At 52.5% G+C, this 15,314-nt stretch overlaps 1 protein-coding gene across 3 annotated transcripts in view; it reads right to left on the reverse strand.

Moving 5' to 3' along the window:
• STRA6 (signaling receptor and transporter of retinol STRA6) overlaps positions 1-12,876 on the reverse strand; it is a 43,653-nt gene extending 30,777 nt beyond the window's left edge. Inside the window, exon 1 of one of the 3 annotated variants that reach the window (XM_086365291.1) lies at positions 12,714-12,876. Coding sequence is in view for 1 of the 3 variants with exons in the window: in XM_086365277.1 (XP_086221403.1) it covers positions 10,943-11,015 (73 nt within the window). In the remaining 2 variants the exon portion in view is untranslated. Of the gene's footprint in view, positions 1-10,942; positions 11,257-12,017; positions 12,477-12,713 lie in introns of those variants that run through there. The other 2 variants (XM_086365292.1, XM_086365277.1) reach the window with 2 other exon arrangements.
• Between the last annotated feature and the right edge of the window lie 2,438 nt (positions 12,877-15,314).

The raw sequence follows: 15,314 nt of genomic DNA on the forward strand, positions 1-15,314 counted from the left end.
CTTCTGGTGATGGCACAGACCCCAGAACAGGACTTCCGTGGCGGTCCAGTGGTTAAGAATCCACCTGCCCATGCAGGGAATGTGAGTTTGAACCCCAGGTGAGGGAAGAGCCCACTTGCCATGAAGCAAGTAAGCCTGTCCCCACAACTACTGAAGCCCACGTGCTGAGCCCATGCTCTGTGACAAGACAGTAGCCCCCACTCACCCAACTAGAGAAAGGCCGCGCACAGCGACGAAGACCCAGCACGGCCAAATAAATACATTAAAAAAAAAAAGACCCCAGAACAGCGGGCACAGAGACGAGGATGTTGCCAGAGCTGTGCCTGCCAAACGGGAGGGAGGGCAGGAGGACAGGAGGGAGATGGAGCTGTCCAAGCCAGGATGGAAGGGGTCTCTGACCTGACTGTTATCTTCCCCATGGAGAAGGATTTTTACAGAAAGGGTTAAACCCCCAACACGAGGAGAGAATTCAACTTTGGCCCATTTTTAGAAATCTGTCCTCAAGGACCACTTGTATATATATGCAGAGAAGATGCCCAAGACTGTCAGTAATGTACTAATTTGTCAACAAGCCCAATATCCATCAATAAACTTTGATAAGTCTGTATGGTAAGGTACTGTTCAACCATCACAGAGTGAGGTACCTCCTCGTGAACCAACAAGGTAGAGCTCCAAGGCAGAACGCCATGCAATAACCAAAAAGGCAAGTTGCAGAACGCTATATGCATATGCTCCTTTAAACTAGGTACATATTGTATGTGTGTGTGTTGTATGTATCTCTGTAAACACACAAAATGAAATGGACAGACACACATCAAACTGTCCACAGTGATCACACTCAGGGGAAGGATGAGTTTGGGGAAATGAAGGGCGATTTTCACTAATAAAAACTATTATCTGTCTTTAGTAAACAAAGGAAAACATTGTAAGGCTGCGTGGACGCTGCTGTGAGGAGCTGTGACACCATCACTGAACTGTGTGAAATGGATTCTGTCCCCAGCCTAGTATGGCACATTTCACAGTATTCCTTGAAGTTAGATGCAACCCTGTGTTCTATGTATTAGCCAATAAGATGGAAAAAGAAATGCTGAGCATGACTTCCAAAGAGCTGTTCTTTTAAAGAGGGGTGGTTTCTTTAGCCCTTCCTTCTTCCAATCGGTTGAAATGTGCTTGTGATGGCTGGCCCACAGGCAGCCATCTTGGACTATAAGGTAAAGGTAATGAGTTAAGTAGGAAAGAGCAGCAAGTTAGCGGCAAAAACAGAGTCTGAGTTAAGACCACATCCTAGGGCTGGAGGAGACCTCAGAGACCCCTGCCTGAACCCACATCCAGAGGAAACAGAACCAGAGGGGGCACGGGATGTGTCAGGGGCAGCGACTGAGCTAGCAGAAGCGTTGCCAGAGGTCCCCCACCCCATCCCACCCACACATACACACAGAGCTCACGGTTCTTTCCCCAGAAACCTCCCTCCCCAGAGCTTTAATGCTGCTCCGTTGTGTGACTAGGAGACTCCCTCTGGGGCCCAGTCTCAGGGTTGAGTGAAGGCCCCCACAGTTGCTTAAGTGACGGGCCTGGGACATACCTCTCAGGACTCTGACTCTGGTGAGGACATAGCAGAACCTCTGCCCACCGGTGGGCCTGTCTGTCAGTTTCTCCTACTTGCTTTCTCTCTCTCTCTCTCTGTCCTGCCTTCTTGTCTGTCCCCATCCATTAGCGCCTCTTTTCGTCCCGGTTATTGTCTCTCTAGCCCACCCGCTCTCTGTCCACCTCAGTCTGCTCGTCTGCTCTCTGCCCTGTGTGTCTCTGCCTCGATCTCTCTTGTCGATCTCTGTCTCTCTCTGGTCTTCCTGGCTTTCCCTTTCTGTTTCACTCCTGCTCCCATATTGTCTCTCTTTCCATCTCCCTCTCTGAGCCTGACTGTGAAGCACACCTCTCTCCTCAACACTTCAGGCAGTACCTTTCGTTCGGTCATGCTGTGTGCTGACTCGATGCCGCCCCTGCCAGCTCCTGCCTCCTCTCTCCCCCTCTACCTGCTCTGTCTGCCTTTGGCCCCCAGGCAGGCTGGACGCCTTCTCGGGGGGTTGAGTCCTTGAAGCCAGTGGGGCAGCTGGGCAACTGGGCACACAGAAAGCAAAGCTCAGTGCTGCGGATGCTGGTGGAGAGGCTAGCAACTGCTGCCTCCTGCGACCCCAGAACTTTATCCCTTCTGACCAAGGCTGTCAGAGTGGGCTGTTGGGGTGAGCCCAGGGACCATGGGTATGACTCTAGCTCAGGCTTGGCTGAAGGCCAGAGCCAGAGGGCTTCAGGAATGACCCAAGACCTCCTGTGTTCCATGCTGGCACCTGGAGCAAAAAGCTACCAGGGGAAGGGTATGTACACTGATGGGTTCGGAGGCTTAGGGACTGGATCAGTCACCACTCGGACAGGAGAGTTTCAAGGTAGCCATGCCCCAATCCTGACCACCACAATCAAAGGAGGGAAGAAACCAGGCTTCTAATTTTGCCTTTATCACTCACTAGCTGAGTGACGACAAATAAGGTCCTTTCCAGCCCTGGGCCTCAGTTTTCCCATCTGTGCAATGGATAGAAACAGGCTGCTGTTTCACTTTGTTGGTCTGGGTGAGTCTATCACCCCATGAATCTCTGGCACTGTGGATTTGAAGGGAGTAGGGTATGGGGCTCAGATGGTTTCGCTGTTGGGGAGCGGAGGCTAACTGGAGAGGGGCTTGGGGCTGAAATCCCAGTGTGAAGCAGTGATGATCATATGATCCCACTGGCCTGGGAATCAGGAAGTCTGAGGTCCGGATCTGTCCCTTCACTCATCCACCTGGGCTCTCTGTGTCTCCATTTTCCCTTCTGTAGAAGGGGATAGTAGTCCAAGCCCCCAGGCCTCAGGAGGACCCAGTGAACTCCTCCTGGTCCCTGCCAGGAGGACTCAGCTCAGAGTGCAGAGGTGAGGGGTGAGGAAGTGGGGAGTTGGAGGTGGGCCTTGGGAGGTGGGGGTCTTCGGGCTCACAGGAGCCATGGGGGCTGTCAGCAGGGGAGCTATTGTGGGAAGCAGGAAGGGGGCTGTCTGGAGTGGGCTAATCACAGACTGTGGCTCTTCCAGACAAAGCCAGCAGCCTCTGAATGGCCACTCTTCTGGAGAAGACTTGGCCCCATTAAGGCCTTGCATGCTGGAATTGTGGAAAGCAGCCTGGAAGTCAGCCCCATTGCCTCCTCTCCTCACCCCACACCCCCTGCCCCTTCTTGGCTCCTTCTGTGGGAGTCAGGCTTCTTCTTAGAGTTTAAACCTTTTGAAAAACCACAGGAGGCTGAATCAGGGAGGCAGCTGGGAACAGAGAAAATACTAAGAAGGGAGTCAAGACCTGGTCCTGCTCTACTATCCTGGGCTCAGTTTTTTCATCAGTAAAATGGGGGTACTATCCTGTCCTGACCTGATAAAATTCATGAGATGCCCAGACTTTCTTGGTGGAACAGAGGCTGGGCTCAGAGAAGCCTGAGAATTAGGAACAGGCCTGCTGCCCTGCCACTTGCTCCCCTCGCTCCTGGCACCAGCCTGTCCCCTGAGATACCAGGATGCATCTCTGAGTCCAAGTGGGGGTCAAAAGCCCAAAATGGTCTTCATTATCACAGATGGGTTCCAGATGAAATGGCCAAAAGAACTATTTCCTGTTCTTTCATGCGCCCACGGGCTTCCCAGGTGGCTCAGTGGTAAAGAATCCCCTTGCCAATGTAGGAGACAATGTAGGATTCGATCCCTGTGTTGGGAAGATTCCCTGGAAGAGGAAATGACAACCCAATCCAGTCTTCTTGCCTGGCAAATTCCATGGACAGAGAAGCCTGGCAGGCTACAGTCCATGGCATCGTAAAGAGCTGCACACGACTGAGCACGCTCACATGCTTAAACGCACAAGCCAAAGCTGGGTTGGGTCTGTCCTTCAATTCTTCCTTCTTTCCCTCCTTCCCTCCCTTTCCCCCTCTCACTCTCCCTTCCTACCTTTCTTTCTACAAGGCTTTAAGTTCTCCCAGTCACCTATCCTTTGCCCAGCCCTGTCCTGGGCACACAGACATGATTCCTGAAAAACCTTCAGTGGAGCATGGGCAAGACATCATTTGAATATGCAGTGTGTGGCAACCGGGTGGAGTCAACAACCTGATTCCAGAGGAGGAGGCTGTTAGCCAGACTGGAGGGTGAGTAGGGTGACATCAGGGGAGCCTGGGCAATCTGGCAGAGAAAACAGCCCCAGCAAAGACGGGAAGGGGAGACAGGGCAGGCCTGGCCTGGGGCAAGAGTGAGCCCTCCCCAGGACACTAAGTGGAATGAAATAAGTCGGCCACCAAAGGACAAGTACCATGTGATTCCACTTACCTGAGGTGCCTAGAGTAATCTCATTCATAGAGACAGAAAGTAGCCTGGTGCTTGCCAGAGGCTAGGGGAAGGGAAGTGGAAAGATGTTGTGTAATGGTGTAGAGTTTCAGTTTTACAAGATGAAGAAAGCTCTGGAGCTTGGTTGCACAACAAAGTAAATATCCTTAACACTACTGAACTTGCACACTTAAAAATGGTCAAGATGGTCAGTTTTATCTTATGTATGTGTGCATGTGTGCGTGCTAAGTCACTCAGTCATGTCCGACTCTTTGCGACCCTATGGACTGTAGCCAACCAGGCTCCTCTGTCCATGGGATTCCCCAGGCAAGAATACTGTAGTGGGTTGCCCTGCCCTCCTGCAGGGAATATTTCCAACCCAGGGATTATCCCAGGTCTCCTGCATTACAGGCAGATTCTTTACTGTCTGAGCCACCAGGAAAGCCCTGATATTACATATTATTTTATCACAAGTTAAAACCAAAAACAAAAAACAGTCACATATACACACCAAAACATGAGTTTTACCCAGAGACTAAGGAGGGGAGGGGAGGCTAGAAACGGGAGGGGTGGGGTGTCAGATGCAGAGGGCCCTCAAACTACACTATCGCTGACATAGTCATCTCAGATCCTCTGTGGAAAGCTGGAGGGAGGGAAAGAAGAGAGGAAGGGAAAAGAGGGAAGCGTTAAGGAAGGGACTCAGGACAGTCCAAAGGACAGTGGTGTGCACGGGGCCGGCCTGCAGGAACAAGGGTCTGGGTGCAGTGCAGAGGTTTGTCCGAGGGCAGAAGAGACTGGTTCCCATCTTGTAACATCTCTAACGGTCACTTCAAACATGCAAGAGAAGAGGATCACTGAACCTCCAAAACTTCAGACCTAGAAGAAGCATACTATGGCTTATGGACTCAGGCTGGTTGGTCAGGCCCAGTTGTGAAGCCAAAGGTTTCTCAGTAACCTCTGCCAGCCAAAACGGCCAGACTGTGGCCTTTCCCAATATGACTTACAGAGTTTTAGACCACCAGAATTCATCTGGGAAGACTTATCCATCTGACTCCTACCCATAATACAGATTGGTCCCCTGATATCCAGAGAGGGAAAGGAATCTGCCCATGATGACCTGCAAGTTAGGTGACTACATCTCTGGTCTTAGGAACCCTCTCTGTCTCAGTTTCTCCTTGGAGGAGCTGAAGAAACTGAATTTTAATCATTGCAGAGGAAGCCTACCACATACACCACGGCCCTTAGCTGGACTGGCCAAACCATCTTTAGACTGTATGTGTCAGTCATGTTTGACTCTTTGTGACCCTCCATGGACTGTGGTCCACCAGGCTTCTCTGTCCATGGAATTCTTCAGGCAAGAATACTGGAGTGGGTTGCCAGTCCCTTCTCCAGGGGATCTTCCTAACCAGGGATCAAACCCAGGTCTCCTGCATTGCAGGCAGATTCCTTACCTTCTGAGCCACCAGGGAAGCCCACCTGTAGACTGGTTCCCTTATTTTTTGAGAATGATGCCTTCCAGTCAAGATGACTTCAAATGAATGCTTTTGGGTGAAATCTATGCTGTCCATAAATCCACTCTTTAGTCTCAGAACTTTACTTCTAGAGTCTTAAGGTACAGAAGTCCTGAATAGTATGATTGAAATCCATGAGCCAGTCCCAGGACATGTTTAGTAGGGGGAAATGTAGATAGATTTAGAATCTCTAGGTTCAGATCTCAACTCTGCTTCTTACTAGCCACATTATCTAAGATTCTCTCAGCCTCAGATTCTTCATATGTAAGATGAGGACAATTATATCTATCTCACAGAGCCATACAATGTCTGTACCTGTAGCTGCTCAGTGAAGAACCACATAGTGTCTGGTACCCAGTAGCTGCTCAATGAAGAGCATGAGAAATGATGGTGAGGATACTGGCTAAGGAGGAGAATGATGATAGTGGTGCTGATGACGGTTGTACTGGTGGGGATGGTAGAGATGGCTCTTACTGAGGAGTGTTCAGAATCCCCCCTCTCCCACTGGTTTCAGCAAGACCCAGGGTGAGGAAGGATGGGTTCCAGCTTGACAATTCTTTGGTCAAGAATTGTGGCAAGCTCTGGGCTCTCTGTAAAGAGAAACTGTGCCCCATATTCTGTTTTGATTCAGAAGGTTAACAAACTGGTTCTAGAAACAGGTATTAAGGGTATGTTCCCAGGGAACAGACATTTCCCTAACTCAAGATCTCCAAGGAATGAATAGGCATGTGGAAACAGGCTTTCGTGGAAATGGGAAGTCCTGATTACCCCATAGCCACATGCTCCCCACACAGGGATAAGTACTCCTTAACCCTGATCCTGCTCGAATTTTTCCATAGAACTTATCATCATCTAGCAGACATCACTGTTCACTTATTTTCTATATTTAGTGTTTACTTGGATCTGCCCCACCTCCCTCGCTCACTAGAAGATAAGCTTCAGGAGGGCAAGAATCTTTGGCTCACTGCTACGCTCTTGATGCTGAAAATAGTGCCTGGCACATAAGACATGCTCAATAAATATTTGTTGAATGAACAAACAGGAGGAATAATGAATGAATAAACGGGAGAAATCTACTGTTGCCTTTGTTCCCTGGGATAGGCCCAGCTTCCTAACTTGTTACCTGGGTTCTCCACAAACAAACAGAAAGGTGGGGTGTGGCCCTGAGTGCTCAGCATGTAGGTTTTTAGACTGGGCCCAGGTAGGAACTGTGGGTGGAAGGGGGCTGTGTTGAGCCCAGGGGTCAGTCCCCAACACAGGCAAGGCCTTCAGGGAGCCTGAACCCCAGGTCCCTACATCCCTGCTGATGAGTGAGGAAAAGACACTGGACCTGGAGTTCAAAGTCTTAAATGTGGGGTTTAATGAGGAGGGCAGGTATGACCTCTGGCTGTCAACTGAGAACCCCCTGCAGGCCTGCTCTGGGGCTGGGGTGCAGCTGCAGGTGATTGATGGGGACCCCCTCCCCACCTACTCTGCTGTCACTGATGTTGTTGAGCCGAAAGACTCTGGGCAGAGCCTCACCCTCACCAGGAACAAATTAGTCTTTACTTTTCCTAAAGGTATGAAGTAAAGGTGGTGGCTGGGGAGGGACAGAGACCCTGCAAATCCTGCCCAGCCCCAGTCAGGGACTCCAGGGACCTCAAGGGAAACAGGAGGGGCAGGGGCAGAGCTCTAGACTGAACCCACAGCTCTGCAGGTGAGACTGATGCCAAAGCTGACCCTCTGTGAGCCCCCACCTCCTTCAGGGTAGCCTGGGGATGCTGATGCTGGTCAGGGTCAGATCAGGAAGGAATGCAAGGAAAGGTGAGGAATGGCTTTGTGAAACTGTAAGAGCTGAGCACACAGCAGGGGTGGGGCCAGTCCTGCTGAGTAGCCAGTGGACGGGGCATGTGGGGTAGACAAAGAGATGGAGACCTGGGCCCTACCTTCTGGAAGATTCCAGCAAGCAGGTAGAAAGGCAGAAATTCCAAATAAAGAATATTTAAGTGATCTGGAAAGAGGAGAAAATCCATGCCTAGCTTGTGAGGCCAGCAGGGGCTTCCTGGAGGAGGAGGCAGTGAGGGAATGGGGAAACTAAGTCCCAGGCTTTCACGTGGTTGGAGATCAGGGTCAGGTTGATCTCCTCCCGGGGTGGCAGGACCCAGGATCATGTCACAGGCTAGGAGCCCTCGGCTCCCCACATGAGTAAAGGGAGGAAGCCATGGGTAGGGCCTGACAAAGGGTCATCCTCAAGAAACTCTTAGCCACGCCTGGCTTCAATTCGAAGGCCAAGCCGCCCAGGTTTCTCAGGGGCCCTGCCTGTCATCCTCATCCCCTGGGGGAGGCAGAGAGAGAGATTCCAGAGTCCATCTCTGGGATGCACATTCCCTACCCAGGTTTCTGCAAGAATGATGGACAGCACGACGCATAATTGCATGTAGAGGCGCTGAGCCTAGGCAGGGCCTCGGGAAGGCGGCCCAGTGGGTGGTCATGGCCGTCTTCCCCCTCTACCCACTCCCAGACCAGCCCCCTATGAACCGCTCCGCGCGGGACAGGAACACAAGGACGTGTACTGCTACTGCGGCAACCCGGCTCTGCTCCAAGCCAGTGCAGACCCCACGGCCCGCCACTGAGGGCACCTGGCTTACAGGGTGGCCTTCTACGTGCACCCCGCCCCTCAGCCTCCTGCCACAAACTGCCATCCTGTGCCAGCCAGCTGGAACCAATGTCACCGCACACAGAGCCCCAGCTGCCCCGGCTGCAGGTAGGTGCCCATCAGGTTCTAGCACCACTGCTCCTAGTTAGAAAACCCTGTGTCTCTGATGAGCCTGGCTGCCCCCACAGTCCTTCACTGAGCACAGCAGAACTTCCCCAGGTTGCCTCATTGGCTTCTGAAGAACAAGCAGTCTGAGGGTGGAAAGGGGAGTTCCAGTCTGAAGTGGGAGACAGAATGGAGCAAACAAAGGCTGCACAGATCAAGGACGTCACTGGGTGGGGTTTTTTGCCCAGTGGGTGAGTGTCCCCAGAGACACTTCAGTTCTCAAACTCACTCTCCCATGTTCTCACCGGGTTTCAAGGGAGGTCTGGAGTGACCAGGAGACAGAAGTCTCTCTTTTCCCTCCCTCAACCCCATCTAGCTTCCACCACAACCAGGCAGGACTCAGCCCTGAACTGGGACCCTGGCAGCCTCAGGCCCAGGTGAGGGGATCTGGCTTTTGTCCAAGCTAAGGAGGATTCATTCCCCAATGTGGTAGTGTTCTGCAACCAGACAGTGTATCTGGTGGGCCTCGCAGCCAGTGTAGATAGAGGCTAGTAGAGCAAGCAGCCCATTTCACAGGTGGAGAAACTAAGGCTCATCCCCCAAGGATGCTTGATTCCATCTAATGCCAGCCACATTTCCTAGGGACCTTACTGCACACTAGCGCATGGGATCCAAAGCTGGGTCAAACCCTGGGTTCAAGGTGCCACCTGGCTTGAAGACAGCCTGGCACAATGTGGGGATCCTATGGGTCCAGAAGTTATATATGCTGGGAGGAGAGCTCTGATGAGGGAGTGTGCAGGTCTGCATTTGAAGCCTAGGAAAGGCTTTTCAAAAGAGATGTCATTCGAGGTGAATCCTTCATTCATTCAGGCTTCCCTGATAGCTCAGTTGGTAAAGAATCCGCCTGCAAAGCAGGAGACCCCCGTTTGATTCCTGGGTTGGAAATATCCGCTGGAGAAGGAGGCTACCCACTCCAGTATTCTTGGGCTTCCCTTGTGGCTCAGTTGGTAAAGTATCCGCCTGCAATACCAGAGACCTGGGTTCGATCCCTGGGTTGGGAAGATACCCTGGAGAAGGGAAAGGCTACCCACTCCAGTATTCTGGCCTGGAGAATTCCATGGACTGTATAGTCCATGGGGTCACAAAGAGTTGGACACAACTGAGCCACTTTGACTTTCATTTTCATTCATTCATTCATTCCCTCATTGATCCATTCATTCATCCATCAAACATTTGTTAAGTACTGACTCTCTCAGATTCCATGCTAGGTGAATAAGATTTAGGAATGGTAACTGTGGGCTTTGAGGAGTATATTCCAAGGAGGAGTGACCAGAATAAGCTGACTGAGAAGGAAAGGGTTTGTCCGGCAGAAGAAATGAGCTGAGGTTGAAACCAAAAGTTTACAACCAAAGGTGCCTGGCTCTCTTGCAGTGCCTCCATCCCATGATGCATTGGTCTGAAGTGGAGCCCAGGGTGGTGGGCGCAGTTGGGCTGGGAGAAGGCCGACGGATGGCAGAAAGTGGAAGGAACAGTGACAAAAGAGCTAGACAGATATCCAGGTCAGGAGGCAATGGGGAGCCACCAGAGGGGTTTGTGCAGAAGACAGACAATCTGATCCGTGGTTTAGCCAGAGTAATCTGGCAGAATGTGCCCGGACAACTGGAAGAATGGACCAGGGACCAGGGACCAATTTCTCTTGTCCAGGTCTCAGTTTGTTACCTGGACTACTTTGGCCTCTGTTTATTTATTCGTTAGTCAGTCAATCAGCAAATACTGTTGATCACCTACTGTATGCCCAGCTCTGAGCTGGGTGCTGAGCGTACTGTGGTGAGCTTGGGAATAAAATAGATAGGGCCTGGATTCCTACATGTTCTAGAGTTTGTCACAGGACAAGATAACGCAAAAGCTCAGAGCTCAGGGAGAAGCAGTCCCGTGCTGTCTGGGTCCCTGCGTGCCCTGACCACCCGATCCAGGGGCCACGTGGACAGTTTTTGTGCAGGCTGCTCCTCTGAATGCCTCTGAGGGAGGGTGGGACTCCTGCAGGGAAGGGGGGCTGGGAGATGGCTGAGCCAGCCGCCGCAGCTCTAATTTCTGTTATTTAATGCCATCATCTCCCTGCCGTTCTCCCTCTTAAAGTGTCAGATGTCTGCTTCTACCAAGACAAGAAAATGGCTTTCAAGGGAGAGGAAAATCACTTCCCTCCTAGGGGAGGGGTCAGCCATCACAACCCTGACAACAGGGCCAGGAAGCCAGTGGGGGGAACAGACAACGGAGAGGCGTCCTCCAGAGGAGAGAAGGGCTGTCTCATCTCAGGCAAACTCACCCAGCCGTTCAGCATGAGAAAGGGCATCTGGCATCTTTGGAGGCTCAGAGACACAACTGGTGGGACACAGCATGACCAGGCACTCAGGGAGGGGTAGGCTTGCAGGCGGTCATCTGGACCTGTGGGCAGCTCCTCGGGGAAGTGGATCAGGCCTAGAACCACAGGGAGGGAAACCATCCTCTCTCCCCTCCTTGCAGATAGGGAAAACGAAGCCCAGGAGGGAAAGACTTAACCCAGCTCTCTTTGATTCTCAGATGAAGAGGAAGAGAAAGCAATCTAGAGGGATTGAGGGTGGCAAGAAGAAAAGACAGTGAGCAGGGGGAAGAAGAGGAGAGGAGGGAATTGCATTCTCGAATTCAGCCCAACGTCAGCAATATCCAGTTCAAGGCCAGGAATGGATTTCTAGGCTCCAGATGCTCATGGATAGACCCAAGGCCATTTCCTTCAGGAAGACTTTCGTGCATTAATTTTGTTCCTTCCAAACTAGCCTCTGTCCTATCTGCCTCAGTTATTTCAGTCATTCAGTCTATTCAATTGAGAACTTTATTATAAACTCACAAGTTGTTCTCCAACTATTGTGTCAGGTTTTTTTTTAAGCCAGAACTGACGATGGTCAGAGACTGAGAGATGGGGTAAGGGTGGAGCAAGGGGCAGAGGGCAGAGGATTAGGAGTGCCAAGATCAAGAAAGAGTAAGGGGCGGAGGCAGGGCTCACTGTGAAGCTGCAGTGACTGACTTTGAATCACTTTGCTTCTCAGCCACAGTCCACAGGTTACAGAGCCCTAAATGGCCATGCCAGTGCTAGTCACAGGTTTCCAGAAATCCTGGAGACTCTGCTGGGACAATCCATTCCCCTAAAATAACATCTTTTCTTCAGTCCTCAAGTTACCTCCTCTGTGTGTGGGGAGCTGGGAAAGGGGTGGGGGTAGGGGGTGTGGGGATTGGTAGTAGGGAGGGCTTACCTCCCTGAGTATTTCCTGTGTGTACAGCCAGGCCACAGACCCCAGACCCTCGGGGCCTGACCCACGAACTGGGGGACCAGGACATGCAGGCAGTGGCTGCAGAGGAAAGATTACCGTGCACAGGAGGGAACCAGCTCCAGGCTTCCTGCCAGATGCAAGGGGTGCTCCGGCGGTTTCCTTTCCAGGCAGAGCTCCGCCAGACTCATCCTGTCCCTGACGCTGCCTCCTTCACCTCTTGGCTGGTTTGAGACCATGAGGCTGTACCGCCCCAGCACTCCCAAGGCCCTTTCTCCCCAGGACAAGAGAGAGTTGATCTGAGCAGAATGCGGGTGGCCTGTCCAGTGCAGGGCAGAGTAAGGTACCCAAGGATGAGGGGAGCAGCAAGTGTTAAGCCGCTCAGTCAGTGTCTGACTCTTTGCAACTCCATGGACTGTAGTCTGCCAGGCTCCTCTGTCTGTAGAATTCTCCAGGCAAGAATACTGGAGTGGGCAGCCATTCCCTTCTCCAGGGGATCTTCCCAACCCAGGGATCGAACCTAGATCTCCTGCATCCCAGGCAGATTCTTTACCGTCTGAGCCACCAGGGAAGGACAGAAAGAGGAGCAAGGTGCAAGCCAAATCTGGCTGCTGAGCCCTTGTGGGGGGCTCCTGCTCAACTCCTTTAAGGGCATAAGAGGCCTCTTGGGAAATAAGGGCTGGGGGAAATGGGGTGTGGGGGACGGGGGTGGGGGTGGGGAGGAGGCCACCGCAGCTTTGGGCCGGGAGCTGCAGGGCCCTCAGGGGCCGCGGGCCCTCCTCGCACCTCACTCACCTCTCTAAGAGATCCTGAAGGTGTAAGGACAAGCTCCTGCGAGCCAGGCGGAGCTATTTAAGAGGGAAACTGTGGCCTGGAAATTCCCCGTGATGAAATTTCTGGAAACATGAACTTGAAAATTCCTTGCTGCGGCTCTGTGAGCCATCCTGGGGGCTCCTGCACGCTAGGCCCTGGAGCTTCCTCCCACGCAGGGGTGGGAGCGAGAATGGGAGCGGGAGGCTGGGGAGGTGTGTTCCCTCCCCTCACTTTTACCTCTTGCAAACAATCGCAGTTTTGTTTCAAGGAAATGATTCTGTTCCCGAGGAGCCTTTTAAATGATGCTTTCAAGGGTCTTTTTTTTTTTTTTTTAATTCTTTCCATTTAAAACATTTTTTTTTTTTTTTTGCCCTGGAGGGGGAAAAAAGAGAGGAGAGAAAGCTAATAAAGCAATCTCCAAATGCTGAGCACCCTGCTCTAAGCCTGCGGATTCTGGTTGTAGCTTTGGCACCAACAGGCTGGGGGGCTTTCGTTAAAAAGAAGCGGAGGGGAACGAGCAGGCAGTGGCCCGCCCCGCTTGCCTGCCGCCGGCTGTCCGTCTGGGTGTCTGTCTCCCTTTGTTCCCGCCTTCCTCCCCTCCCCCACCCCGTCTCGGATTCTCTCCATCCCCTTCGCTCGCAGCTCGGGCTGGCTCTCCAGCCCCGAACACTTCCAGCCCCAGGCATCCTTCTGCCTTCGGGCCAGCGCACTCCAGGCCTTCACTCTCTTCCCCTTTCTGCTCCGCTTTTCAATTTATTCTGCTTTTTATTGCTCGCTATTGCAGAGACTATTGCCCTGGAGACAGGAATGGTTCTAGTAGTGAAAGGCACACTTGGTGGATTTCATTAACATTCCTGCCCGGTTCGTCTGGGGTGGGGGCGGGGAGCTGACCCGGGAGGGCAGCTGGGGGCCTCTTTGCTCCCACCCCTACGCCTCAGTGCCAGGCCTTTAGGGTCAGGGGCCTCTGCCCGACTGTACCCAGTCTTGTGGTGGAAGGGGAGGGCCCATAGCCCATTTCACAGGTGGGGAAACCGAGGCTTGGACTGCTACTAACAAGATGGGAAGGGCGAGAACAGGTTAGATAAGGACTGCCAGCCCCCTCCCCAGCTAATGCCCCAGTTCCTCGGTATTGGGGGCCCCACGTCACCCTCCCCTCTCCCTTCCTGTGCTCCATCACGTGACAGAGGCTGTGAGCAGGTCAGCTCCTCCTTGCAAATGAGGCAGTTTTATGGGCTTTAGAAAAACACTCCAATTGTTCCCTCAATTACCCTGAGCGGATTGAATATATTAATCTCTCTCTTAACTCGAGTGAGAGACTCGGCTGCTGCCCCTCCCCCAGCCACCAGCATCCCTTCACCGCACGTGCCAGGGAGTGACTCCCAATCCCTGCTCCCCTGGCCTGGGCCCCTGAGCAGGTCAGCCTGGGTCCAGGCAGCATACTTCTGCTGTGCCTAACACACACACACACGTGTGCACATGTGCACACTCATACATGCACACACTCATAGACACACACACACACACTCATACACAGACACACGCGGCTGCTTTACATTTCTCTCTCAATTCGTATTGATTTTCTCCTTTGCCGCTATTTGGAAGAATTTTTTCCTTGTGTAAAGTTGATCAAGGGGCTGAGGGGGGCGGGAGGGGAATGTGGGCAGCTCCCCCTTCTGCTCCTGTGACAACTGCCTCCAGCTTAAACACACTCTGCCCCAGGCAGCCGAGCTCCGTTAAAAGCTACCTGAGGTTTCCCTCTGTAGCTCGATTTTCTTTTATTTCTGGGGAACAAAGACTCTGTCAAGGCGTTCCCAGAGAGTGCTGTCACCCATGCAGGGAAGGGTGTAGACCCATCACCAGTCACCCAGGTGGAGAGGCCAGGCTGGTAGGAGAGGCGGGGCTGGCCCTGGCCGGCCCCAGGGAGGATGGGGGTGAGGGACATGGCCAGTGCCCCCTCAGGAAGAGAAAGGCTCTTGGCTATTTGTACCACAATGACCCTGCCAGCTGTCTTCTGTCCCCTCGTGCTCCTGGGTGGCACTGAAAGATTTTCTGCCCATGGAGGTCTCTGAAGGGCCTCAAATGTCCCTGAGTAAGACCTAAAAATATGTTACTGGGGGGGGGGGTCCCATATTTAGGTCCTTGCCCAAGCTGGTCTCTTCTCTCCCCTGGCTGATTTCCATGCCTCTGTATATGCCTCTGGAGTCGGTGCCTGAAGCTCAGAGGAGTGGGGTACAGGAGAGGTTTGGGGTCCAGCCACCTTGCAGTGAGAGGCAGGCATAGTGGGGTCAGGTGGATCTGGGTTCAGGTCAGTCTCTGGCATTTATGTAGTAGCTGGGTGACCCTGTGCAGGTTGTATAACTTCCCTCAGCCTCCATTTTCACATCTGTAAAATGGGGTGGGGCCATTCCAATGCCCTCTATTGCTGGGAAATTAAATGACCTAGTATATGGTCAGCTTTGCCCTGCAGGCAAGGTTTAATAAATGCTCTCCTAGCCACGAGTTAGGATGTCTGCGCAAAGCAGATGGGTCTGAAATGGCCTCAGTTTCTGCATCTAGGAAAGCAGGTAGCTCTTTCATGCCTAG

This window comes from Bos grunniens, chromosome 21, assembly GCF_055505025.1.
Source record: "Bos grunniens cultivar Pamir isolate PY7600 chromosome 21, Bosgru_T2T1.0, whole genome shotgun sequence".
NCBI lineage: Eukaryota > Metazoa > Chordata > Mammalia > Artiodactyla > Bovidae > Bos > Bos grunniens.